This window comes from Melospiza melodia, chromosome 28 (assembly GCF_035770615.1).
Source record: "Melospiza melodia melodia isolate bMelMel2 chromosome 28, bMelMel2.pri, whole genome shotgun sequence".
NCBI lineage: Eukaryota > Metazoa > Chordata > Aves > Passeriformes > Passerellidae > Melospiza > Melospiza melodia.
Window position 1 is genome coordinate 5362014 of NC_086221.1, and position 27781 is coordinate 5389794.

A 27781-nucleotide genomic window follows, 5' to 3' on the forward strand; every position below is an offset into this window, starting at 1 on the left:
TATATGTATTTATCATCAATAAATTAATATTATTGATTATTATATTATATTATATTATTATGTTGTTATATTATTATATTATAGACGTATTATTATATAATATTATATGTGTATTCTTATATAATGTATTTACTATTAATAAATTAATATTATTATTATATATGTATTATTATGTTGTTATATTATTTTATTATATATTGAATATAATATAATATAATATAGTATAGTATAATATAGTACAATATAGTATAGAATAATATAATATAGTATAGTATAATATAATATAGTATAGTATAATATAGTATAGTATAATATAATATAGTATAGTATAGTATAATATAATATAGTATAGTATAGTATAATATAGTATAGTATAGTATAATGTAATATAATATAATATAATGTAATATAATATAATATAATGTGATATAATATAATATAATGTAATATAATATAATGTAATATAATGTAATGTAATGTAATGTAATGTAATGTAATGTAATATAATGTAATGTAATATAATGTAATATAATGTAATATAATATAATATAATATAATATAATATAATATAATATAATATAATATAATATAATATAATATAATATAATATAATATAATATAATATAATATAATATAATATAATATAATATAGCTATTATATTATATCTGTATTATTACATATTGTATGTATTATCTATTAATAAATACATATTATATGTATTATATATGTATTATTAATAATAAATTTATATATATATAGATGGACATATAGAGATATATATCTATATATATAGATAGATATAGATATAGATTTTAAATATAAATAAATAGACAAGTAGGGAGCTAAATAGGGCTTTGACAGTGGATTTTCTCAATGCTCCAGCCAGGAAAGCAGCCCTGCCAGAGGGAAGGGATGTCAGCATCTTGGCACATCCAAACAATTCCCTGATTCTGCTTTACAGGCCCTTGATCCAGCTCTTGAAGGCGGGCGAGCATCAGCTTCGCTTCATCTGCACTCGGGGATGGATGGGTACCCACAGCGCCAGCCGTGGCCTCGGGAGGAGCTCACTCCTCACTGCTGTCACTTCCCAGGACAACGCTTGGGACCGGCTCCTGCAGCCCTTCCCATGGGAACCGGGCTGGAAAAGGAGAATTGTCACAGCCCTGGTGGCCTCACTGAGCCCACACTGAGCAATTACACCTGGCGGATGAGTGCAAGTTCCTTGAATAAATCATCCTATCCCAAAAAATTCCCCGTATTTTACCACAAACGGAGCTAATTTAATAACCCCTATTTTTATTTTTTTTTTCCTAGAAGCAGCAGAATCACACAAAATACATTTTAGCACCACATTTTACTTTATTGCTGCAGGACAACAAGAGCCCTGCTCCAGTGTGAACTTGCATCAAGAAATGATGTTGTGGAATTTCCCAATTTTCCCCACCTAAATTCACAAATTTAGAGCATGCCATGCAGTGGGACTGGATTACTGACCCAGGACCCACTCAGGGACTCATTCCCAGGCAGCAACTGTTGATATTTTAAGTAAATTCAATTTGCAAGCACTCCCCATCTATAAATTGCATCGTCCCATGGTTTCCTCCCTGCAGGAAAACCATCCTCCAATGACAGCGGTGCAAAAACAAACCAAAAATCCTTCCCAAATGCAAGGAGCCAAGAAGCTCTTCCTGGAAAGTCCGATGATTTCAGAAAAAATCAAAATAAAACAACAAAACCAACGTCAGATGTAGCAGGACCAACCCTGATGCAGCAGTTGAGGGTTGGAGATGGAAATCCACGCTGGGTTTGGAGTTAATCTGATTATTTGGCTCCTTCTCAAGAGTCAAAAAGGCAAAAATGCTCCCCTGGCCTAATTCAGCCCATTTCACACCAAACAATGTGAATTATTGCTGGAAACCCTTAAAGACCTGAGAATTTCTGCAGCACATTTAGCAACACCTGTGATTAACTCCAAACTCAAAAGCAGAACAACTGGGTCAGAAGATTTCCAGTTTAAAAAACAGCAAATAATGGCAAAAAAATTACAATGTTTTAAATGGTTCCAATCCATTTACAGCATCTTCTCAGAAAAAAAAACAAAACACCAGTTGAGCTTCCTCACATTACATCCATATGGTTTCTGAGTTCAAACACATCCAGAGTTTTCAGTGAGCATTTCCCAGGGATTTCACAGAAAGAAGGCCCTGTTTTGTCTATTTGTGCTGCAATTTGGGAAGAAAAGGGGAGAAAAAAAGTAAAAATGGAGACTGGTCTCTACTGATGGAATTACTGCAAGGTCAAGACCCTTTTCTCCCATTTTCTTCCACACTTTTATCCCTCAATAAATCCCATATTCCATTTATTTCCATTGCCTACAAAGCACTGACAGTGTTCCAAGAGCAGGACAGCCGTGATGATGTAGGAATTCTCAGAGAGAAAACCATGAAAAATCTGTGAAAGTCATCCCAGAACTAAATAAAGTTGTGAGTAATGAATATCAACTGTGCGTGGCACAGTGAAAGCCATTCAAGGGAACATGTGCTTGAACATACTTTCCATCTCAACAAAGGTTCAGATTTTTCACTCTTCATAACGACAGCTATGAAATAAAAAAAAAAAAAAAAGTTGACCAGGCAAAGAGATTCTTCCAAGTAAAACCCCAAAATGGCCAAAAAAAAAAAAAAAAATTTAGTAAGGGTTTAAAAAAAGAATAAAAGAGGAGTGGAGCCTTTTAACTGAGAGGAAAAGGGAGAGATACTAATTTGTAACCTCACCAGGAAAGGAAATCATTTAGAGCTGAGGAAAAATGTCCTGTCCCTTAGCTGGGAGTCAGGGAAAGCTGCTATGACCAGCAGACTTTTAATAGAATCCTACTGGAGTTACACTGGCAATTCCCTCTGCTTTTGGAGGGAACTGCAGCACTTAAGAGGATGGAGTGGTTTGGTCAGCTTTGCTCTCCAGCCTTCCAACACCTGATGAAACTGCAAAAAATAAAAAATTAAAAAAAAAAAAAAAGGGATTTTGGAGCTGGAGAGGAAAGAAGGCAGACTCTGCATTCCTTCACCTCTTTCCATGCTCATTAATAATCCATTAGCAGGAGCTGGACACAAAAACACAAACTATTGCTGGAAGATCAAGGCAGTCTCCCAACGCCCCCTTCCCCCTTTTTTGGCACCAAAATTTGCTTGGCTGGGCCAAAGCAGCCCCAAAACTCAAGGGATTAGCACTATCAGGAACTGCAGAAAACCAGATGATTCCACAGCAATTCCAGAGCAAGTCATTGTTGCAAACAAATGGAATCACTTACAGGCACAGAGCCCTGATTAACTGCAAAAACCCCTTAAAAGGTAGTTTCACATTTTAAATGGGAACGTTAATCCAACGCGTGCAGAGTTAAAATATCAGAATTCGGGATTTTTTCACTCAGCCACACCGGGGTGAGGGGTTGGAAAGTCTCTTTATAGGGTGTATTAAAAATTCTGGGAATCCCACCCAAGGTGTGCAGTGACCAACCTGGTGACCTGAACAGGTGGTGAACACAAAGGAGAAATGAACATTTATGTGTAACATCAACACCACCGAAAAATCCCAAATAAATCACAGTGGTCTCAGCTCATTGATCTAAAAATCTGAAGGATATTCTGTTTAAAAAAAACCCTGCAACCATTGAGGGAAATGCCAATTTCTGTTTCAAATCATCACCAAAAGCATCACTGAAAACTCCCAAAGTGCAGCAGGAAAATAAATGACAGTGATCTCAGCTCAGTGAGCTAAAAATCTGAAGGTTAAAAAAAACCCGGCAACCATTGGAAGAAATGCCAATTTCTGGTTCAAATCATCACCAAAAGCATATCACTGAAAAATCCCAAAGTGCACGGGTTCAGCAGGAAAATAAATGACAGTGAGCTCAGCTCAGTGACCTAAAAATCTGAAGGCAAAAGAACCCTGCAACCATTGAGAGAAATGCCAATTTCTGGTTCAAATTATCACCAAAATCATCACTGAAAAATCCCAAAGTGCACGGATTCAGCAGGAAAATAAATGAGAGTGAGCTCAGCTCATTGATCTAAAAATCTGAAGGCAAAAGAATCCTGCAGCCATTGAGAGAAATGCCAAATTTTGATACAAATAATCACCAAAAGCATCACTGAAAAATCCCAAAGCGCAGCAGGAAAATAAATGACAGTGATCTCAGCTCATTGATCTAAAAATCTGAAGGTAAAAAACCCCTGCAACCATTGAGAGAAATGCCAATTTTTGGTTCAAATCATCACATTTCCCTTCCAGCCCCCAAATTACAGCTCTGACCCCATCACAGCCACTTTTGCCATCTTTACACCCTGAAGGGCTGGAAAAGCTCACCAGGATTAAAAACTGCCCAGCATCCCTCAGGAAGATGGACCATACAAATGAGATTTCCACACAGCATTTAAGGCCAAAAAAAAAATTTAAAAAATCACAATCAGATCAGCCACACTCTCAGGCATCCAACACAGAGAGGGAAAAGGGATTTCTCCAAAATTTATCAGCCATTTTGGGGAGGTTTAAGGGAAAGTTTTGAGACATTTCAGTAGCCTGAGTGTGATGGCAGCTGGGAGGTTGCCCTGAAGTTGTTCTTATCAGGAATCTTCCCTCAGCAAAGGCAAACTCAGCTCAGCAACCACCTCTGGGCTCTGCTTGCTCCTGCTGTAAATTACCTCATCCATTTGTCATATTTTTAGCACTTTTTGGGCTGGGCTGCAAGATCTGCAAGAGATGCATTTTAACCTTTGCTAGCGACTGCTCAAGGACAAGAAGTGGTTTTATGAGCCCTGGCTGTGTTAAAAAAATGTCAGTATTAAATTTCTGCAGCTCCAACCATGGAGCTATTTACTGAGGCTTTATACAAACTAATTAAATATAAGGCTCTCGTGGGACACGAGGAGAAAGAAAAGGAGAATTAAGAGATAAATCACTGGCTTTTCTTTCCTCAGCAAGTGTACACTCCAATTTAATATATTAAACCAAAAAAAAAACCACCCTGACAGTGCTCGCTCGGGCACACAGAGGCAGCAGCAGCATCCCAACCTCACACGGAACAGCATAAATTAATTATCTCTGCCTCACCACAACTTGCACAAAGGAATTGGGAGAGACAACCCAGACAAGGGGATGAGCTTGGGATATCAAAGGCTCCATATGGAGCGGGGGAATCTCACTCTGCAGCTTCACAGGGCTCCCAGGCTTTGTGAGCACATGGCACCGGGAGGCATCAAAGCAGCCCTTCCCTCCCCTGCTGGCCCTGGGTCATCCTGGCAGGAGAATCCTGACTGCCTGACAGGATTCCTGCTGGAGGTTCCTCGGAAAAAAGCTCTCCAAGGAGGCCAGGAGCAGAGAGGACAACGCGTGGAAGCAGCGGAGGAAGGATGGAGGTCAATGGAGGCGGTGGGGAAAATCAAAGTGTGGGTTCATTCCCTTCTGCAAAGAGTGGGTTTGGAGCTGGACCTCCAGATGTTGGGAAAATCAAAGTTGTGGGTTCATCCCCTTCTGCAGAAAGGTGGGTTTGGAGCTGGACCTCCAGATGTTGGGAAAATCAAAGTGTGGGTTCATTCCCTTCTGCAGAAAGGTGGGTTTGGATCTGGACCTCCAGATGTTGGGGAAATCAAAGTGTGGGTTCATTCCCTTCTGCAAAGAGTGGGTTTGGATCTGGACCTCCAGATGTTGGGGAAAATCAAAGTGTGGGTTCATTCCCTTCTGCAGAAGAGTCAGTTTGAATCTGGACCTCCAGATGTTGGGAAAATCAAAGTGTGGGTTCATTCCCTTCTGCAAAGAGTGGGTTTGGAGCTGGACCTCCAGATGTTGGGAAAAATCAAAGTGTGGGTTCATTCCCCTCTGCAAAGAGTGGGTTTGGATCTGGACCTCCAGATGTTGGGGAAAATCAAAGTGTGGGTTCATTCCCTTCTGTAGAAAGGTGGGTTTGGAGCTGGACCTCCAGATGTTGGGGAAATCAAAGTGTGGGTTCATTCCCTTCTGCAGAAAGGTGGGTTTGGAGCTGAGCCTCCAGATGTTGGAGCCCATGGGGCCACTGGGCAATCCAGCACAACCTCTGGTGGAAAATTAGAGGGTCAGACCAGGCTGTGTCATGTACAACCAGAGTGGACAGGTCACCAGGAAGGAGCTCCTCATTCCCTCCACGCCTCCCGATCACTGCATGCTAACTTTGGTTAAAAAAATCTTCAGAAATTGATTTCATTCAAGTGTTTGTCTCCCAACATGCACAAACCACGGGAAGAGCCAGCTCCAACCCAAAACAGACACAGAAATGGCTGTGGGGAGACAAAAAATACCTACAGCTCATGGTTGTAGGAGAACAGAAAGTGCCACTCATCCACTCCCCATCCCTGGATGTGTCCCTGAACTCTTGCAGCCGCCTGGGACAGTGGAAGATGAAGCCCATGAGATGAATTTTAAGGTCCCTCTCAACCCAAACCATTCCATGATTCTTTGCCCCTTTTTCAATAAAAGCCACCGAGCTCATTCAGCAACAGAAAATCAAAAATTTTGCCTCTTGATGATCTATTAATCAAGCCATTCTTTAAATGGTTTCTGATTAACCACTTAAGGCTATTAAATTTTTAAACAAAGCTCCATCATTCCATTAGCAATCATTTAAAGTGCTTAAGGAGGTGTTTGTGGATTAAAGGGTTTTAACGGAAGCCTCTAAACACGGCTCTCAGCACAGAGCCAAGCACAAAAAACACTGCAAATTTCTAAATGCCAGCAAAAAATATCCGAGTTTTGTCATCAGAGGAGCAGATGCCACCTCACAACTCCCAACACGTGATTCATCTCACCCCCACAGCCCCTGCTCCCCTTCCCAGCTCAGGAAAAGATTTCAGAATTAATATTTCCATGCTGCTCCAACAACTGAGGGCAGAACTGGACACCAAAATCGCCCTGCAGGAACCTCAGTGTGCTTGGTGAGGAGGCAGCACCACCACACCTGTGGATTTCAATGGGTTCAGCATCATCTCATCCTGCCATGGGATTGGAGAATCCTGGAATTAGCGCCTGGAATTAGGGCTGAGAGATCCCCCAAGGAATCCCAGCAGTGTCCAGCTCAGGGCTGAGATATCTGTGAGATTTGCATGAGAGAAAATTAGGGGAGTGATGGAAAAGCACAAAATAAGCAAAGGGGAAAAGTCTCCTTTCTCCAAAGCTGGTACCCAAAGGCAGGGAGAGAAGGATGCCCATGGTCAAAGCAGCTCCTGAAGGGTCAGGGCTGGGTGGAAAAGGGAAAGGAAAAGCTCTAAAACCCTAAAATACACCAGGGGATGTAGGACAGGGTTATCTACAGGACTGTTCTGTGCATTTCTGTGGGATTGTCATAGATTTGCATGAGTGAGAGACGTTTAGGGGAGTGATGGAAAACCATAAAACAAGCAAAGAGGATTGTGGTGTTTTGGAAGGGGCAAAGTCTCCTTTCTCCAAAGCTGGTACCCAAAGGCAGGGAGAGAAGGATGCCCATGGTCAAAGCAGCTCCTGAAAGGTCAGGGCTGGGTGGAAAAGGGAAAGGAAAAGCTCTAAAATAAACCCTAAAATAAATCAGGGGATGTAGGACAGGGCTGCCATAGGACTGTCTTGTGCATGTCTGTGGGTTTGTCATGGTTTTGTATGAGAGACATTTAGGGGAGTGACATAAAAGCACAAAACAAGCAAAGGTTTGGGGTGTTTTGAAAGGGAGAAAGTCTCCTTTCTCCAAAGCTGGTACCCAAAGGCAGGGAGAGAAGGATGCCCATGGTCAAAGCAGCTCCTGGGGGGAAAAGGGAAAGGAAAAGCTCTAAAACCCCAAAATAAACCAGGGGATGTAGGACAGGGTTGCTACAGTGGGATTGTCAGGGTTCTGCATGAGAGACATTTAGGGGAGTGATGGAAAAGCACAAAACAAGCAAAGGGGAAAAGTCTCCTTTCTCCAAAGCTGGTACCCAAAGGCAGGGAGAGAAGGATGCCCATGGTCAAAGCAGCTCCTGGGGGGAAAAGGGAAAGGAAAAGCCTAAAATAAACCAGGATAGGGCTGCTGCAGGAGTGCCCCGTGCATTTCTGAGCAGGCTGGTCCCTCCAGAGATGGATCAGCACCTCCTGACCCGGAGCCACACTGGGAGAGGGACAGGGGAGCATCCCGAGGCACAGGCATCCCTGCCCTCGCCCCAATTCAGGAAGGAAACCCCCTTCTCCCAGCTCCTCCAGATCCCTTCCGTCCTCCTTAACCTCCTGCAATGCTTTACAAGGCCAAAAAGCAAAAAAAAAAAAAAAAAAAAAAGAAAATAAATCCATGTGCCGCTAGTGCAATCCACTTTTGGGAGCACATTTCCAGGTCAATGACAGCCCCAGAGGTGAGCTGAGCCCTGGCAGCAGCAGCAAGGAAGGATCCTTCCCATTTTCCTTGTTTGAAAAGGAAAGGAAGGATTTCTAATTTATGCAAGAGCTGAGGGGTGAGAGGATGTGCTTTGCTAATTCCAAAGCCTCCTTCCCGTGTTATTCCCAAATATTGTGACTGCCAGCTCGCATCCATCACGCACATTTTGATGGGGTAAATAATGAAAGAGCCTACAAGCCTCTAATTTGATGCTGACTGCAATTCCCACTTCCAAAGACAGCAAGAAAACAGGAATAGAAACTAAACCAGTCAAAGAGAAACACGCCCTTCTCCTTTCTAACTTTAAGAACCTCAATATTAAGAGAGAAAAAAAAAAATCAAAATAAACTCTCAGCACAGCTTCATATCTGCTCAAATAAGCATTTTTCAACATAAGTACCCAAACTGCTTCTAGGTGCAGGGCACAGGGGTCAGGGTAGGACAACACATTTTAATGATTTACAACCAACAAGCAAAACCCCCTCCCCAGCAGGAAAAATAACTGAGCACCTAACTGCAAAACAATATCTTAATTGTCAATTTGAATCTAGGTTTCCTCCTCAGATTTAAATCTGGCTTTTTTTTTTTTTTTCCTTTTTCAAATTGCATTGATTTAACTCAATCAACCCTGCCCAAAGGCCATCTTTCCTGCATGCTCTGAGCATACCAAGCAAGTTTCAACCAATTAGATAAATCACAGAATCTCACAACTTCCTAGCAGCCACGGATCAAGCCATGCACAAGCCCTAATTATTCTTTTAAATCCCGAAAACTTCACAAAAATAAGCAGCTAAGGAGGGAATTTCACCATTTTTTTTTTTTTTTTTTTTAAACCTAGGGCACATGATGGCCAGCTGAATTCTGCAGGAGACTTGCATGGTCATCGCAAATCCCATTTTTAATTCTGTTTATTATTACCCTGTGTCGGTGAGAATAACGCTGCTGCATGAGTTTTATTCATTTATTCATTTTTTTATGTCTGTGTGTGTGTACACCCACACCCACACTGCAGCCTCGAGGTGTTACACTCCAGCACGGCAGGGAAAAAGCAGGGAATTGTGATGGGGAAAATCCTGAAAAATGGAAGTTTCCAGCACAAACGGCACGGCAGGGACCCCGGGGCACAGTCCCCCATCAGCAGCAGTGGAAATATGCTCCTGTGACACTGCACAGATTGTTCAAAGATTCCCATGACAGGCAGAGGATTAAAAAGCAATTCCCTGCCTCTCACATTGCACACGCAAAGCCGTGTCTGGGAAAGGCAGGCAGGGAGAAGATGGATCTCCCCGAACTCAAAAATGTGGGTATTCCATTAAAAATAACCTTAAAAACGACAGCACCAAAGCAGGAACTACCCCATGAGGACAGACACAGCGCCGCAAACCCGACCCAGATTTGTATTCCCAAAAAAAAAACCCTGCAAATTCCAGGCAATCTGCAAATGATTTCCCTCTTCCCCACCCAAACATCCACTGCAAACTCCTACAATCGCCAGGCAGGCTCGCAGGGAAGGGCTGGAAATAAAAACCATTCCTTACCTTTCACTTGAGTGTCGTATTCAGCTATGATCTCCTTATCCTTTTTGAATTTTGCTGGCGACGTCATGTTTCCTTGCCCAAAAAGCTGAATAACCTCGAAAGAGATCCACCACCAGAACACGAGAGACAGAAAAGGGAATTTTCGCTCCTCTCAGCACGACGATGCCTTGGCTCGCTGCTCGTCCTTCCCTTCCCCCCCCCCCCCACCCCGCAAAAAAAAAGGGGGAAAAAAAATCAAAAAATCAGTCCATGGAGAGAGGGTGTGAGAGGGAGCACAGCGGCAGGAAAATGCAGATGTTGAGATCAGCGGATGGAAGAGGCAGCAGTTTTGTCTCCCTGCACCAAATCCTTGAGCAGCAGCATCAGCCCTGGCGAGATCCTGCAGCCCCAAAGGCTCTTCCTGATCCTCAACAGCACAGCCAGGGAGTGGAAGTCCTTCCGCACATGTTTTGTGTGGGTTTGGTTTGCCCTTTTTTTTTTTTATTATTATTTTTTTTTCCTCCTCTCTTCTTCTTTTTTTTTTTTTAATTTATTTATTTATTTTAACGGGCACGGAGATGATGCAAATCAAATCCCAAACGAGAGCGGTAGCAGCAGAGGGGAAGCAGCTTTTGGTTTGCTTGCCTGAAAACACAAAATAATAACAACAACAATAATATATATATATATATATATATATATATAAATATATTTATAAAATTACAGCTCGCAGCCCAAATCGGTGATGGGAAGCAAAGCTGCCCTGACACCCTGACATTGCAAATCGTCCTTTGAGCAGCAGCAGCAGCAGTGCGAGGCTCCAGCTGCAGCCCCCAGGTGACCGAGGGAACGCCTACACCGGGACCGGGCTTGGTTCCTTTGGGACATCCCGGGGACAATTTGGGGTGCAGGTCCTGGGGAACCGGGGGGCAACACCCGGGGGTGATTTGGGGGGCAGCTCCCGGGGGAACTGGGGAGCAGGGATCCTTTGGCGTGCAGCTCTGGTGGGAGCTGGGGCTCATTTGGGGTGCAGGTTCCAGGGGAGAATTTGGGATTGATTTGGGGTGCAGGTCCCAGGGGAGAATTTGGGGTGCAGGTCCCGGGTGGGAGGGAATTTGGGGTGCAGTCCCAGGGAATAGGGGATGGTTTGGGGGGCAGGGATCCTTTGGGATGCGGCTCCGCTGGGAGCTGGGGTTCATTTAGGGCGCAGGTCCCAGAGGAGAATCTGGGGTTCAGGTTCCGGGAGAGAATACGGGGTTCATTTGGGGGGCAGGCCCAGGAGGAGAAGGTCCCAGGAGAGAATCTGGGGTTGATTTAAGGTGCAGGTCCCGGGAGAGAATTTGGGGTTCATTTGGGGTGCAGATCCCGAGGGTTATGGGGCTGTTCAGGGAGCAGCTCCCAGAGGAACAGGGCACCTTTGGGATGCAGCTGCAGTAGGAAAATTTGGGGCTCATTTGGGGTGCAGGTCCCGGGAGAGAATTTGGGGTTGATTTGGGGTGCAGGTCCCGGGAGAGAATTTGGGGTTGATTTGGGGTGCAAGTCCCGGGAGAGAATTTGGGGTTGATTTGGGGTGCAGGTCCCAGGAGAGAATCTGAGGTTGATTTGGGGCGCAGGTCCCGGGGGAGAATTTGGGGAGCGGCTCCTGGGCGTGACGCGGCTCCAGTGGGAGCTGGGGTTGATTTGGGGTGCAAGTCCCAGGACGGAATTTGGGATTGATCTGGGGGGCAGGTCCCTGGAGAGAATTTGGGGCTGATTTGGGGTGGAGGTCCCAGGGGAGAATTTGGGGAGCAGCTCCCGGGGGTGATGCGGCTCCTTTGGGATGCAGCTCCAGTAGGAGCTGGGGTTCATTGCGTGAACAGCTCCCAGGGGAGAATCTGAGGTTCATTTGGGGTGCAGGTCCAGGGGGAGAATTTAGGGGTTGATTTGGGGTGCAGGTTCTGGGAAAGAATTTGGGGTGCAGATCCTGGGAGAGAATATGGAGTTGATTTAGGGCGCAGCTCCCGGGGGAGAATTTGGGGCTCATTTGGGGTGCATGTCCCGGGGGAGAATTCGTGGAGCGGCTCCCGGGGGTTCCGGGGCTGTTCGGGGAGCGGCCCCCGGGGCTGTGGGGGCTCCCCGGGCTCCGGGGCTCCCCCGGTCCCGCAGCATCCCGCGCTGCCCGCGGGCTCGGCCCCGCCGCCGGCAGCCCCGGGCACACCGGGCGCGCCCCCGCCGGGCGGCTCCGCCCGCAGCTTCTCCCTTTTCGGGTTTCTTTTCATGGGGGGTGATTTAGGGTTCCTTCCAGCGCCCGCTGCGCCGGGCAGGGCGGGACACAACTTTTCCCCCGGCTTTTCGTTCCAATTTGGATTTCTTCCCCGTTTTTTTTTTTTTTTTGGGAGGAGGGGGGAGCAGGGCGGGCGCGCGGCCGCAGCCCCCGCGGGAGATGCGCGGACGGGAGGAAGAAATAAATAAACAAACACGGCACCCGCCGGATCCGCATCCCGCCCGGGATAGAACAATGCGGGCGGCGGGGAGAGGAAGCGTGGGGGGGTCCCGAAGGGGGGGCCGGGGCTGGGGGGACGCGGCTCGGGGCGCTGGGGAGGCGGCGGGGCCGGCGGCGGGAGGGTGCTCGCGGCCTGCCGGGGGCGGCACGGGAGGGCCGGGGGTCGGGCGGCCGGGCGGGGCGATTACCTGGGCGCTGCGGAGCCGCCTCCCGCAGCCGGGCGTCCTCCGGCCGCTGGCGCCCGCCGCCCGGTCCCCCGCACCGGCCCGCCGCCGCCCCGCCCCGCCCAGCGGCTCGGCCAATGGGCGCGGAGCGCTTGGAAGGAGCGACGGGCGTTATAACCAATCAGACATTGCCGTGCCTAAGATGAGCCCGCCCCCTCTTCCCGCCGCTTGGCGCCCGTGGCACCGCCCCGCCGGGACGCGAGTGGGAGTGACAGTAGATACAACCAATAAAAGCGAGGCACGGCGCGCCTTTCCACCAATAGCCAGGCGGGAGGGGTGGTGCCACCGGATTTTTTTCAATGGGATGGGCGTGGCCTGTGGCGCCCAATGGGAGGGCGCGGTCGGGAATTCAAACTGACAGGTGGGAGCGTGGCCGTTGGTGCCGGACCGGGACCGGACCGGGACCGGACCAGAGATAGAGACAGGGACAGGATCGGATCGGGACCGGACCGGACCGGACCGGACCGGACCGGGTCCCAGCCATGTCGTCCAGCGGCTGCACCTTCGCGGACCGGTGCGTGAGCGTGCTGTGCTGCCGGTTCTGCCGGCAGGTGCTGAGCTGGCGGGGGATGCAGGCGGTGCTGCTGGCCGGCACCGACACCGACACCGACACCGCCCTCTACTCCACCGACATGCCGCCCTCGGGGTAAGCACCGGGAACGGGGAAAGGGTGGGTTCGACCGGGGCACGGGGTCCTGTCAGCCCCGGGGGACACGGAACCCGGTGTCACCGGGAGAACGGCCCTGCAGTGTGGTGGTGCTCACAGGGGTCCCAGGACAGGGAAGAGATGAGAATCTTGACCCCATGTTTCAGAAAGCTGATTTATTATTTTATAATATATATTATATTAAAAGAAATATTATATTATATTATATTATATTATATTATATTATATTATATTATATTATATTATATTATATTCACGTAATATTCCTATTATATTCAAATAATATTATATAATTATATAATATATTATATATCTTCTAGAATATAATTATATATTATAATATATATATTATATTATTGTATTATATGAAAATTATATACTAAAACTATACTAAAAGAATAGAAGAAAGGATTTCATCAGAAGGCTTGAAGGGAAAGGAAAAGAACGATAATAAAATCTTGTGACTGACCAGAGAGTCCGAGACAGCCGGACTGTGATCGGCTATTAATTAAAGACAATCAATCACAGATGCACCTGTTGCATTCCACAGCAGCAGATAATTATTTTTTACATTTCATTCTTGAGGCTTCTCAGGAGGAAAGATCTTAGCAAAAGGATTTTTCATAAAATATATCTGTGACACTGCCGAGCACAGGTCACCCCATCCCTGCATCCCAGCAAAAAGCCAGGCTGTGCCGTGCAGGGCCAACCCAAATTTGAATTTTCTCCATCCCTAGGGATGACACAGGCTCGGCAGGCATGGGAAGCTCCTCCTGCCCGTTCCCAAAGCAAGGATTAGAATTTGAAAATAAAGATCCACAAACAGAACAAACCTGATCTGTCACTGCTGCCAGGGCTCAGCTTTCCCAGAGCCAGATTTGAATAGTAAGGAAAATCAGGTTGTGAAATGACATGGTAATCAGAAACTATGGGTTGCAGAGGAGATAAGCAATCACAGGTTTGGGTTTAGACATCCCTGAGGTTTTGTTCTGTTTCTGAGCTGGGATTTGGCAGCAGTGTCCCCGAGCAGGGTTCTGATGGCAGTGCCATGCTGAGCACCAAGGCTCTGGGATCTGCTGCTCTTTGCAGCTTCTTCTTCACTGGGAAGCCTCTTAGAAAATTTCCATCTTTATTTGTTAATACTTTCAAGGTTTCAGCACCAAAATCCACTTTTCTCAGTTCTAAAGAATTTTCAGGAGTAATAAGCCAGGTCTGGCACAGCTCAGAACTCAAAGTTTTCTGCTCTGGGATCTCCTGCTCTTTGCAGCTTCTCTGCACCTGAGGATGCTTCTAAATATGCACTGGGAAGCCTCTTAGAGCATTTCCATCTTTATTTTTCAGTACTTTCAAGGTTTCAGCACCAAACTCTGCTTCTCTGGGCCGTTTTAAGAGGATTTTTTTATACTCATGTAATGCCACGTGGGTCTGTTATTCAAATTTCGATGCGAGTGGGGCTGAGAGTCATAAGGAAAGTAGAATAACGTGGTTCAAACCACCCAGCACCAATGGCAGCGTCACTTTGTGGCGACCTCAGCCTGGTGCCATTGTGACCACCACAAACCCAAACTTTTGTGCATTTCCCTCACCCCCAGAGCCGTGGATTTCATCGGGAGCTGCCGCTTCGCCGAGGTCTGCGCGTGCAGAGTGAGGAGCGTCGCCTGCCTGAAGTGGTGAGCTCGCTCACAGCCACCTCATGGGCACCCCTGCGTGTCCCAGCCCCTCTGTGTGTCCCCTCCTGTGTCACCTCCTGCAGCTCAGGAGGACGGCCTGGAGGAACAGCGTGCACATTCAGTGCTGCTGGGTTGAAAATCAGCCTGTCTGCGAGCCCCCGGTGGGAACGTGATGGTGTTTTCAGGAGGATGGATGAGTGTCCTGGAAGCTTCTGTGCCACCTGCCCGGTGAAATGCGTGCCTCAGCGCTGAGGTTTCCCTGTGAACGAGGCCCCAGCAAGGAGCAGTTACTCATTCTCTCATTAATGGAGCATCCTCTTGGCAGATTGGGGTGTTGGGGAGCAGATGGAGCACGCTGTCGCTGGAGTTCTTGGAGTTCTTTTGTCCTCCTTAATAATGCCTGATATTTAAGGGTGGAAAAAAAACAGTTCTCAAAGAGCTCACAATTATCTCAGAGAATTCTTTCAGCTCCCTGATGGAGATTTTTACCTTTTTCAGACTTGAACAACTAGGGGGGTGTGATAGAGAGAATTCTTTCTGAGAGAATTCTTTCAGCTCCCTGATGGAGATTTTTACTTTTCTCAGATTTGAACAACTGGGGGGTTGTGATAGGGAGAGAGAATTCTTTCTGCTCCCTGATGGAGATTTTTACCTTTCTAAGGTTTGAACAATTGGGGGAGTTGTGATAGAGAGAAGTCTTTCTGAGAGAATTCTTTCAGCTCCCTGATGGAGATTTTTACCTTTCTCAGATTTGAACACTTAGGGGCTGTGATAAGGAGAGAAAACTCTTTCTGAGAGAATTCTTTCAGCTCCCTCATCAAGATTTTTACCTTTCTCACGTTTAAACAATTAGGGGTTGTGATAAGGAGAATTCTTTCTGAGAAAATTCTTTCCATTCCCTGATGGCGATTTTTACCTTTCTCAGGTTTGAACAATTGGAGGGTTGTGATAGGGAGAGAGAATTCTTGCTGAGAGAATTCTTTCAGCTCCCTGATGGAGATTTTTGCCTTTCTTAGATTTGAACAATTTGGGTTGCGATAGGGACGCAATATTTTGGTTTTTAGGTAGAAGTAGAGAAACAGAAATATCTCACCAGAGCACATGAAAATGGATAAATGGTGGTTATGGTTTCAGTCTAGGAGAGTGGATAAAGGTCAATAACCTGTCCCAGAGCAGCTGTGGCTGCCCCATCCCCATCCCTGCAATGTCCAAGGCCAGGCTGGAGCACCCTGGGATGGTGGAAGATGTCCCTGCCCATCTGGATGAGATTTAAGGTCCTTTCCAAGCCAAACCATTCCATAATTCTCATTTTCATCACTCCTGCTGCTGGCAGCCTCCTGTGCACAGTGTACAGGTGGATTTTGGGTGTGAGGCATTCTCTGCTGGTTGGAATCACTGCCCTTCCAAAGGAAAACAAATAAAGAAATCCTCCAGCATTTGTTGGTATGTAAACTAATCTGGGTTACACAATTCAGGTTACTAAACGCTTCTCTGTGTGCCAAAGATCCAAAACTCAGATATTCTGTAACTCCCAACAGATGTTCCCTAAATATTTCAGATACTTGTTTCACCCCGTTCCCTTAACCCCATCAAAACAGCAGCATTACACAAAGCCCTGGCACTGGGAATGTTCAACTGGAGCTGGAAAAAGCCACCAAGATCCACCTTTATCCCCAGGTTCACTCTTTTCCTTGCCTTTCCAGTGGGAATGTTGTTGGCTACCACGTCATCTGTCCCTGCAAGCCCTGCCTGCAGTCCTGCAACAACGGGCACCTCTGGATGTTCCACAGCCACGCCGTGCTCGGCATCAACAGGCTGGACCCTTCTGGTGAGGGACACCTTGGCCTCCTGCCCCTTCCCTAAAATCCTCATTCCCTTTCCCCTGGCTTCCTGCCCTTCCCCTAAAATCCTCATCCCCTTTCCCTCGGCTTCCTGCCCTTCCCATAAAATCCTCATTCCCTTTCCCCTGGCTTCCTGCCCTTCCCTAAAATCCTCATCCCCTTTCCCTTGGCTTCCTGCCCTTTCCCTAAAATCCTCATCCCCTTTCCCTTGGCTTCCTGCCCTTTCCCTAAAATCCTCATTCCCTTTCCCCTGGCTTCCTGCCCTTTCCCTAAAATCCTCATTCCCTTTCCCTTGGCTTCCTGCCCTTTCCCTAAAATCCTCATTCCCTTTCCCCTGGCTTCCTGCCCTTTCCCTAAAATCCTCATCCTCCATCACAGAACTCACAGAATCACCAGGTTGGGAGAGACCTTCAAGATGATCGAGTCCAACCCAGTCCCAACACCTCAACTCACCCCTGGCACCCAGTGCCACATCCAGGCTTTGTTAAACACCCCCAGGGATGGGGACTCCACCACTTCCTCAGTCCCTGGGAATTCCCAAAATTCACGGAATTCCCTGAATTCACAGAATCACCGGGGTGGAGGAGACCTCAAAGATCATCGAATGTAACCCAGCCCCAGCACCTCACTAAACCCTGGCACCCAGTGCCACATCCAGGCTTGTTTTAAACACACCCAGGGATGGTGACCCCACCACCTCCCCAGTCCCTGGAAATTCCCAAAATTCCCCCAAATTCACAGAATCACAGAATGACCAGGTTGGAAGAGCCCTTCAAGATCATTGAGTCCAACCCAGCCCCAACACCTCAGCTCACCCCTGGCCCCCAGTGCCACATCCAGGCTTTGTTAAACACCCCCAGGGATGGGGACTGCACCACCTCCCCAGGCAGAACATTCCAGAACTTTATTGTCAGATTATGCTCTTTTCTGACCCAGAGATGGGGCAGCTGAGAGCCATTTTAAAAACTTTTATTCTATTTTCAGTCTCATGTGAAGGGCGAGACAACGCAGATGTTACAATTCACACCATCACAATCAGAAATTAACTATTTCTTAATTACAATTCATTATAAGTGTTTCTTGGCCTATCAGCTTTTGCCACACCATGCTGTAAATGCCTCATTCTACAAATTCATTTCCCACACTTTATCACCCTTTCTGTAAAACACTTTTCCATATAATATAATATAATATAATATAATATAATATAATATAATATAATATAATATAATATAATATAATATAATATAATATAATATAATATAATATAATATAATATAATATAATATAATCACACAAACTTAAAGTACTGCATCCTTAACTTGTTGTTTACCTTTGCAACGACTTTTATTTTTTCTGTATCTTAAACTCTAAAACTTTAAACTTTCTTCCTCTTAACGTGTTAACAGAATCAATATTCGTTATATTATTTTTATATAATTGTTATATAATGATATATAATGTTATCTTTTTAATATTTAAGATATGTTAAATTTTGTATGTTAATATATTTATGTGGAATGTTATATATTATATTATATTATATTATATTATATTATATTATATTATATTATATTATATTATATTATATTATATTATATTATATTATATTATATTATATTATATTATATTATATTATATTATATTATATCAATGTTATAATATTACTTATATAATTATTTTTATATTCGTTTTATATAACTATAATGTATTTTAAAATAATTTATATATTTCTATAAGTATATAATAATATATTTACATAAATATGTAAATATTTATCCTCTGAATTGGGCTGAAAAAATAAACAACAACACTCCCAAGATCACTTTGAAGGAAGATAGAAAATAGATTTATTCACCATGAACGTGACTTCCTGGCTTTTGCAGGGATTATTTTCTCTCAAAATAGACAGTTGGGAAACTTAAAAATAAGGTCACAGTCCAAAAATATCTCTTTTTTTTCGCTCTCCTTTGTCTCATTCCCACCAGGTGTGAATGTTTTGCTGTGGGGCAACCTGCCAGCTCTGGAGGAGAGCACCGAGGGAGACACGTCCTGCACCTCTGAGGAGGAGTTCATCAGATGAATTCCACCTGCAGCATCTTTGCCTTGGGTTTATTTCATTTCACCCGGTGGCTCATCAGAGCTTAAACAGCAGGAAAAAAAAAAAACAAAAACCAGGAAATCTGGAAAAAAAAAAAAAAAATTGAATTTTTCTTGCTCTTTCCCTGAATCTGCCTGAGCAGATCCACCTTGGAAATGCCAACACAAAGTGCATTTACTGAGCTCTGTTTTGCTTTTTATTCTTAACCCTCAACAGCTGATAATCCTTCTTTTCTTCTTCCCCGAAGCACTTTGCACAGAGCAAAACCTCTCAGCTGCTCTCAGTTCAAAGGAATTCTCAGGAATAATCAGCCAGGTCTGGCAGAGCTCAACACTCAAAGTTTTCTGCTCTGGCTCTGGGTTCTCCTGCTCTTTGCAGCATCTCTGCACCTGAGGATGCTCCTGAATATGCACGGGGAAGCCTCTTGGAGCATTTCCATCTTTATTTTTCAATGCTTGCAGGGTTTCAGCACCAAACTCTGCTTTTCTGGGCTGTTTTAAGAGGATTTTTGATACTCGTGCAATGTCACGTGGGTCTATTATTCAAATTTCCATATCAGTGGGGCTGAGAGTCAGAAGGAAAATAATAAAACCACGTTTGATTATTATTATTATTAATAATAAAACCATGTTTTATTATCCTGGTTTAACCACCCAGGACCAATGGCAGCATAATAATAATATTAATAACAATAATAATAATAGTAATAAGGGTTCTGTCTCTACAGAGATCAAGTTGATGGTTTTTCTCCCTGATTAATCCTAAATTTGCAGTTTCTTAGTAGAACTTCAAGGCTACAATGGAGTTTTTCTTCAGGGCAGCAATAAAACCCATCCACTTTCATATATGTAATATATATATTTTTCTATATATAATATATACATATATATATATATTATTTTTTCCCCTCTCCAAAATAAAACTCAGTCATGAAATTGGGTCTTTTCAGAAAAAGCAAGAAAAATAAAAGTTAAATATTTGGTGTTCATGCCAAATTTTCCATCCTGAGCTGCACAGACAATCTGGTTGCTGTAGGTGATGAATTCAAAGCTCATTTTCTGAGTTGTTAACGAACCATCATGTTTAATTTCTGAACTAATTCTGTCCCCTTCAGCTGCTCACCTGAAGGCCACCAATAAAAAATTCCAGATAAAATCACATCAGGGATCAGAGGGAACTTTTAAATTTGGATTGATGCTGAATAAATCTCTCTGTAGGCTCCTGTGATACTTGAAAGGGGTGCAATGAATTCTCTCAGCGTTTTTACTGCTCATTATCCATTTCTTAATTAATGGCACTACCTCTTCTGCACTGTTTAAATGTCTATTGTGTATATTTGTATGTGTGTCTTGTTTTGAATTCCTGTGTTGTGTCTGCCCAGGAAATAAAAGCTTTGGACTCTGGAGTCTTCAGAGCTGTCATAAATATGGATGTGGAATGATATCGGATAATCAAAACAATAAAACAGCAGCTTGGATTAAAAGAGTGGAATAATTGGGGTTTTAGTGTTATGAATTTGTTTTAGACAACCCAAAAATAGATTCACTGACAAGCCTGACAGTTTCTCAGTCTCAGTTAACCCTTTATAACTCAATATCCCAATTTTTGCCAGCTTCCTGTGATCACTACAGCATCAAGCTGCCAAGGTGACACCTCAAAATTTATTTTTTTTTTCCCAGCAGAATTCACGAGCTAAAAATAAATCTGATTATTTTTGCATAAGCAACCACAACAGTTCAAACCTAATTGTGCCTGTTGCCTCCTCTCCAGCACTTGTCATTTGTAACCTTCACCACTCTGAGTCAGCAGCTCCTCTCCCACAGGGAAGCAGGGGATGAATTCCTCATCAAATCCATAATTCTGGGTTTTATTTTTGCTCCCCATCTGCACACACAGAACTGGAAGTTCTGCCATGAACTCGCTCCAACAGGCCTGTGCAATTAAAGCAGCTCACCTCGTCAGCTGATGAGCCAGACCTCAATTCTGGAAATTAAGAATGGGGCAGCTTTTGAAGGAGTTCAGGCCTTGATTTTTGACAATAAAGTTTTAGGTATTGTACACAAAGCATGCAAATATCCCCTATTGCCCCAGCTGTCATGGATGTCACCAAGGTAATCAATCGTGTCCAGGGCTGCTCCTTTCTGCCTGAAATTAAAAAAATATCTGACTGAGCACTTTGTGTTAAAGCCACAGCAGCTCATTCACAGAGCCCCAGAGTTTGGGGCTGTTCCTAAGGATCACCAGGGTTATGGGCAGATTGAACCCCAAACTGGCACAAAACCAGATCAGAAGCACTGCCAGGTCCTTCACCCCACCCAAAGCTGTGTTTGGAACAAACAGCTCAGCTCTCTGCTTTGTTTTCTGTCTGATTTTTGAAGGTGTTGGTGCTCCCTGCAATGTGCTGTGGAGCCCTTGGAGGGTTTTGTGTGTAAAAACACCTGGACAGGTAATGGAGAGACCCAGGGTGGATCCACCAGCAGGAATCTGTGGTCCAGGAGGTCGCAGGTCCTTCACCCCACCCAAAGCTGCGTTTGGAACAAACAGCTCAGCTCTCTGCTTCATTTTCTGTCTGGTTTTGGCACGTCAGAGGTGTTGGTGCTGTGGCGCAGCCCTGCAATCTGCTGTGCATCCCTTGGAGTGTGTAAAAACACCAGGACAGGTAATGGAGAGACCCAGGGTGGATCCACCAGCAGGAATCTGTGGTTCAGGAGGTCGCAGGTCCTTCACCCCACCCAAAGCTGTGTTTGGAACAAACAGCCCAGCTCTCTGCTTTGTTTTCTCCCTGGTTTTTGGGCACGTCAGAGGGGTTGGTGCTGTGGCACAGCCCTGCAATCTGCTGTGGAAAACACCAGGACAGGTAATGGAGGTACCCAGGATGGATCCACCAGCAGGAATCAGTGCCAGATCTGTGACCCAGGAGGTCCCAGGTCCTTCACCTCACCCAAAGCTCTGTTTGGAATAAAGAGCTCAGCTCCCTGCTTTGTTTTCTGTCTGGTTTTGGCACATCAGAGGTGTTGGTGCTGTGGCACAGCCCTGCAATCTGCTGCGCATCCCTTGGAAGGTTTTGTGGGTAAAAACACCAGGACAGGTAATGGAGAGACCCAGAGTGGATCCACCAGAAGGAATGAATGCCAGATCTGTGACCCAGGAGGAGCTGGTGAGGATTCCCAGGGAATTTGGATGTGATCTTTGCTGTGCCGCCCCTGAATCACAAGGCTGAAAAACAGGAACTGCATCCTAAAGCCTTTCCTTCTGCTCATCCAGGCTCGGAGCAATTAAAGTGCCTCTAATCGGATGTGGGTTTGTTTAGGAGGAACGGAACAGCAGGTGAAAGGTCCCAAATTTGAGACTCCCAAGTCAGGGTAGCTGTGGGAGTCCCAGGTGTGGGTTTCTCTGGGTCTGGATTGAAAACACTTGAGGGGATAATTCAGTTCAGACTCAGGTGTTTATTATTTCTTATCTATGTTACAGCCTCACAGCAGTGAGTGGGGCAGCTTTTCATTAGCAAGGCACAAAATGGCCAACAATCTCTTGTCACAAGGTCTTTTAAGACTCAACCATCCAATTAAGAACTGACACCTGGATTATTTTCCCTTTTAACCCAATAAATGATCCCAATGTGGATCTTTCCACCCAATTACAAAATGCCACCCAAACCCATGGAGAAGGAGGAAGAAGAAGAAACCCAGGACGACACCCTGTGCCCTCCATCTTGCTTCCATCCACCACATGCTAAAAATCCCAAAACCTCAATTTCCCACCTAAAGGATACACCTACACTACTCTGTATAATCTATTTCACACTTTTGTGGATTCTTTCTCCATGGATGAGGGTCAAAGTCAGAGCTCCCCTGTGGTCAGGACACCCCAGAGCAGACACAGAAATATTCCCTGTGTGCTCTGGGTTTCCACAAGGTTTCTGCAAGGCTCTGGAGTGTCCTGGCACCAAGAGCTTTGTGCCCATGGGCTGCACCTCGAGGGCCACCCCAGAGCTCACCCAGCAGTTTTTAAGATCTTGTGCTGTTGAAAGCGAAGGGAGCCAATCCACCTTGTCCTTGATCAGCATCGACTCCGATTTATTGATCAAACCAGTCATCTTTTATAACGGCGTTAATTAACTTCATGCATATTGCAAAATCCGAGCTCACGATAGGTTACAGAGAAAACTCTAACCCCTCCTTTTGTTTTACAATACCTGTGGTTTGTTTATTGAAAACAGGACCAGCGTTCTCACTGTGATATGAAAAGTTCTCCATATCTGTTCCCAGAGAGCCCAAGGACAGAATGTTTTGCCTGTTATGGGAAGACTGTCTGAGAATCTTATTGTTTATAAAGTGGTGCTTGAGAGAGCCTAATTATTTATAGAATCAAGCCTAGGAACTGCTTTACAACTACCTTTTACTTTTCCCTCAACTGTATACCTTCATGGCCTCTTTCTTTAAGCCATGCTAGAACCAGACTCTCCACATTGTGCAACACAGACTTGCAGGCTCAGGGTCACAGGCCGGTTTGGATGGGAACATTTGGAGCTTTGGGATGTGATGATCACTGAGTTCAGTTTGGTTTTTGAGTCACAGCAAGCCGGGCGATCGCTGTTATTGACAGCCAGCCATTTTCCTCTCTGCAGTTGCAAGAGGGAACAAACGCAGATTTGAGGCAGCTCAAATCTCTGGTGCCTCCCTTGTGATGCCACCTGAGCTCTGCCAGGGTGGTGGCACACAGGGCACTCTGCAGCACTGCCATCTGCATGGGCACAGGCTGAGTTTAAATGTCCTGATCTCTTCCATTTCCCTGATCTCTTCCATTTCCCTGATCTCCCGCACTTTCCTGATCTCCTGCATTTTCCTGGGTTTTTTTGCTTTTTTGGATGTTTTTTTTTGTTGTTGTTGTTGTTTTATGGGGGGGTTTGGGGGTGGGTTTTTTTGGGTTTTTTGGTTGTTTTTTTTTTTCGTCCTCCTTGTCTTGTATTTGCAGGGTTCCCAGATGGAGGAAGGAATTATGAATCTGATACCATGTTATTAGAAGGTTAATTTCTCATTTTTTGATATATTATATTATATTATATTATATTATATTATATTATATTATATTATATTATATTATATTATATTATATTATATTATATTATATTATATTATATTATATTATATTATATTATATTATATTATATTATATTATATTATATTATATCATATCATATCATATCATATCATATCATATCATATCATATCATATTATATTATATTATATTATATTATATTATATTATATTACATTGTATTATATTACATTGTATTATATTACATTGTATTATATTACATTGTATTGTATTACATTGTATTGTATTATATAGTATCATATCATTATATATCATTAATATAATATATATCATATAATACATCGTTATATTACATTGCATTATATTATAATATTGTGCTATACTAAACAATCACTCCTTTCCTGGGGGGAAATTCTAATTAAAACCATCCACGCTGGGATCCCTCCCTGCTGGGCCACGGCAGAAGCTGATGAGTTCATCCCTCTCCAGCATATGGCCTGCTTTGGGAGGGGAAATTTCCACCAGAACAGGAGATGAGAGCAGAAATTCAGGTGTTTGGGGCTCCCATCCCATTTCCCCAAAGAAAAGCTGGTCCTGGCTCTGCTGTGCAAGTCCAACAAATCCTGACATAAAGGCAAATTAATGAGAGTTAATTTTAAGGAGATTCGCCTGATTTTGCCTCATCATCTCAGAGCCAACACCACAGTCCAGCAGCAGAGGGGTTTTAGGACCAAACCACCCCTTTTGCTTTGGGGGTTTCACCAGAGCTGCTCCTTCAGCAGCGATTTATTTCATTTTAAACATTTTAAACAGATTTCATCCTGAGGCTTGGGCAGGAAGGATTCTGCTCCGTGGCTCCTGCTGTGCTTGCAGAATGCACCCAGAGCTGCTCTGGCAAGGGAAGAGCTGTGTGCCACGAGTGTGAGCAGTGCCAGTTTAATTTAAAACATTAAAAACAGCAGAAAAAAACACCCCAAAGCACTTGGAGACAGCACAGGATCTGTGTTTGGGATTTATTCCCAAAGCAGGGCTAAGGATGAACCTCCGAACCTTTTATATTCAATCAAAAGTGAGTGCACAGCTACTCTGCTAACACAAAATCCTTACATTTTTATTAAATTATTTTTATTTTTAAATCTCTTCAGAGGTTTAAATGATTAAAATTATTAAAATTTTTAAACCTCTTTAGAGCTCTGAGCAATTCATTGATCCTCCTGCAGGTGAGCACAGAGCAGTGGAGGGTTTTGGACCCCCACAACACCAAAAACTGCAACAGGATCAGAGAACGATTTGGTTAAAAATGCAGATGGAATGGCACAGGCCCAGCTGAGGGGAGGTTGTGAAAGCTCCTGCAGATTCAGTCTCATGTTTGATGAGAGCCCAAAACGTTGGGGGAAAAAATGAAGCAATCTGCTCTTGTGCAAAGCCCACCACAAGACTTTCCGCAGTGTTGCTCCATCCTTTCTCGGAGCCCAGGTTGGATGTGAATTTTTACTCTGTAAAAGTGGATTTTACCCTGCTTCAAATTTTACCCAGAGCCCAAATTGCTTTCTTTGTAGCTGGGAATTTAAAATTCAGATGAAGACTTTTTTCCCTTCTCCCCTGCTAGCAGAAGGCAGCATTCCTAAGTGGCAGGAAGCCTTTATTCAGCAGAATATGTCCAATTTTTTAATTCCACTCCTTATGGGAAATCAAAATTTAAAAAACTGCTTAAAAGCAGCTGGCACTGGCCTTGATAAGAAACCCTTTTTACTTTATTAACTGGATGGAATTTTGATTTGTTACAAACACGCCAGTGGTGCAGGAGCCTGAATTGCTGCTCTCCTGACAGCACAAAACCCTTCCCAGCAAGCTGAGCTGCAGGGCGGCCCCAAAACCCACAGGATTTCATGAGCAGCAGATTTTGGGGAGCATCAGGTGCTGTGAGAGCCCCTCCTGCAGCACCAGAGCCTCTCCTGCCTGCCTGGGCACTGGTGGATTTGGCATTAATTGAGTGGGCAGTGGTGGATTTGGCATTAATTTAATGGGCACTGATGGCTTTGGCATTAATTGAGAGGGCACTGATGGATTTGGCATTAATTGATGGGCACTGATGGTTTTGGTATTAATTTAATGGGCATTGATGGTTTTGGCATTAATTGAGAGGGCACTGATGGATTTGGTATTAATTGAGAGGGCGCTGATGGCTTTGGCATTAATTGAGAGGGCACTGATGGCTTTGGTATTAATTGCAGTGGGCACTGATGGCTTTGGCATTAATTGATGGGCACTGATGGCTTTGGTATTAATTGAGTGGGCACTGATGGTTTTGGCATTAATTGAGAGGGCACTGATGGCTTTGGCATTAATTGAGAGGGCACTGATGGCTTTGGTATTAATTGATGGGCACTGATGGCTTTGGCATTAATTGAGAGGGCGCTGATGGCTTTGGCATTAATTGAGTTGGCACTGATGGATTTGGCATTAATTTAATGGGCACTGATGGCTTTGGTATTAATTTGATGGGCACTGATGGATGTGGCATTAATTGAGTTGGCACTGATGGATTTGGCATTAATTGAGAGGGCACTGATGGCTTTGGTATTAATTTAATGGGCACTGATGGATGTGGCATTAATTGAGTTGGCACTGATGGATTTGGCATTAATTGAGAGGGCACTGATGGTTTTAGCATCAATTGATGGGCACTGATGGATTTGGCATTAATTTGATGGGCACTGATGGATTTGGCATTAATTGAGAGGGCACTGATGGCTTTGGCATTGAAGGTGTCTCTGGCCATGGCAAAGATGATTTTTAAGCTCTTTTCCAACCCAAAACCATTCTGCAGCATTCTGTGAGCAGGACACCTCCATTTACCCAAGGCAGGAGGAAGGGGAAGCCCCCCAAAAAGGGACTGGGGTTGCAGCACCCCCATTCCTGTGCCCATTCCGTGGGGATCCTGAACCTCCCAGCTCCAGGAATCTGCACAGGAGCTGAACCATGGAATGAGAGATCCCAGGGGATACAGCCTCTAGCAAAATATCCATTAAAAACTTAAACCCAGATTCTTCCAAACCTGGGCAGATCCAGCACAGGATCTAGAGATTTTTAGATTCACAGATTGCTAGACCTGAGCTGAACCAGGCCATGAAATAAGAGATACAAATCCATGAAAAATCTACAAATAAACCCAGGTTCTTCCAAACCTGGGCAGATCCAGAATTTCTAGAGCTGAGCTGAACCATGGAATAAGAGACACCAGATGGATGCAGCCTCTAGCAAAATCTCCATTAAAAATTTAAAACAAACCCAGGTTCTTCCAAACCAGGGCAGATCCAACATTTCTAGAGCTGAACCATGGAATAAGAGACACCAGAAGGATACAGCCTCTAGCAAAATATCCATTAAAAACCTAAAACAAACCTCTTCCAAACCTGGGCAGATCCAACATTTCTAGAGCTGAACCATGGAATAAGAGACACCAGCAGGATACAGCCTCTAGCAAAATATCCATAAAAACCTACAACAAACCCAGGTTTTTACAAACCTGTGCAGATCGAGCACAGGATCCAGATATTTCTACAATCACAGATTTCTAAAGCTGAGCTGAACCAGGCCAGGGAGTAAGAGATACCAGCAGGATGCAGCCTCTAGCAAAATATCCATTAAAAACCTACAAGAAACTCAGGTTCCTCCAAACCTGGGCAGATCCAACATTTCTAGAGCTGAACAATGGAATAAGAGACACCAGAAGGATACAACCTCTAGCAAAATATCCATTAAAAAGCTAAAACAAACCTCTTCCAAACCTGGGCAGATCCAGAATTTCTAGAGCTGGACCAT

The 27781-nt window shown here is 44.4% G+C and overlaps 2 protein-coding genes across 4 annotated transcripts in view; one reads left to right on the forward strand and one right to left on the reverse strand.

Annotated features, from left to right (window-relative positions):
• The window catches only part of SRGAP2 (SLIT-ROBO Rho GTPase activating protein 2), a 125534-nt gene extending 112881 nt beyond the window's left edge, over window positions 1–12653 (reverse strand). For all 3 annotated transcript variants that reach the window (XM_063178085.1, XM_063178084.1, XM_063178086.1), the window contains exons 1-2: window positions 12584–12653; window positions 9935–10558 (exon numbers count right to left, since the gene is read on the reverse strand). In XM_063178085.1, the coding sequence (XP_063034155.1) occupies window positions 9935–10001 (67 nt within the window). In that variant the 5' untranslated portion in view covers window positions 10002–10558; window positions 12584–12653. The remainder of the gene's footprint in view (window positions 1–9934; window positions 10559–12583) is intronic.
• Window positions 12654–13101: 448 nt separating this feature from the next.
• FAM72A (family with sequence similarity 72 member A) lies at window positions 13102–20303 on the forward strand. Its single transcript, XM_063177846.1, has 4 exons — window positions 13102–13265; window positions 14879–14956; window positions 16660–16784; window positions 18786–20303. Exons 1-4 carry the CDS (start codon window positions 13102–13104, stop codon window positions 18878–18880), a joined length of 462 nt encoding a protein of 153 aa, XP_063033916.1. The 3' UTR covers window positions 18881–20303.
• Window positions 20304–27781: the final 7478 nt, after the last annotated feature.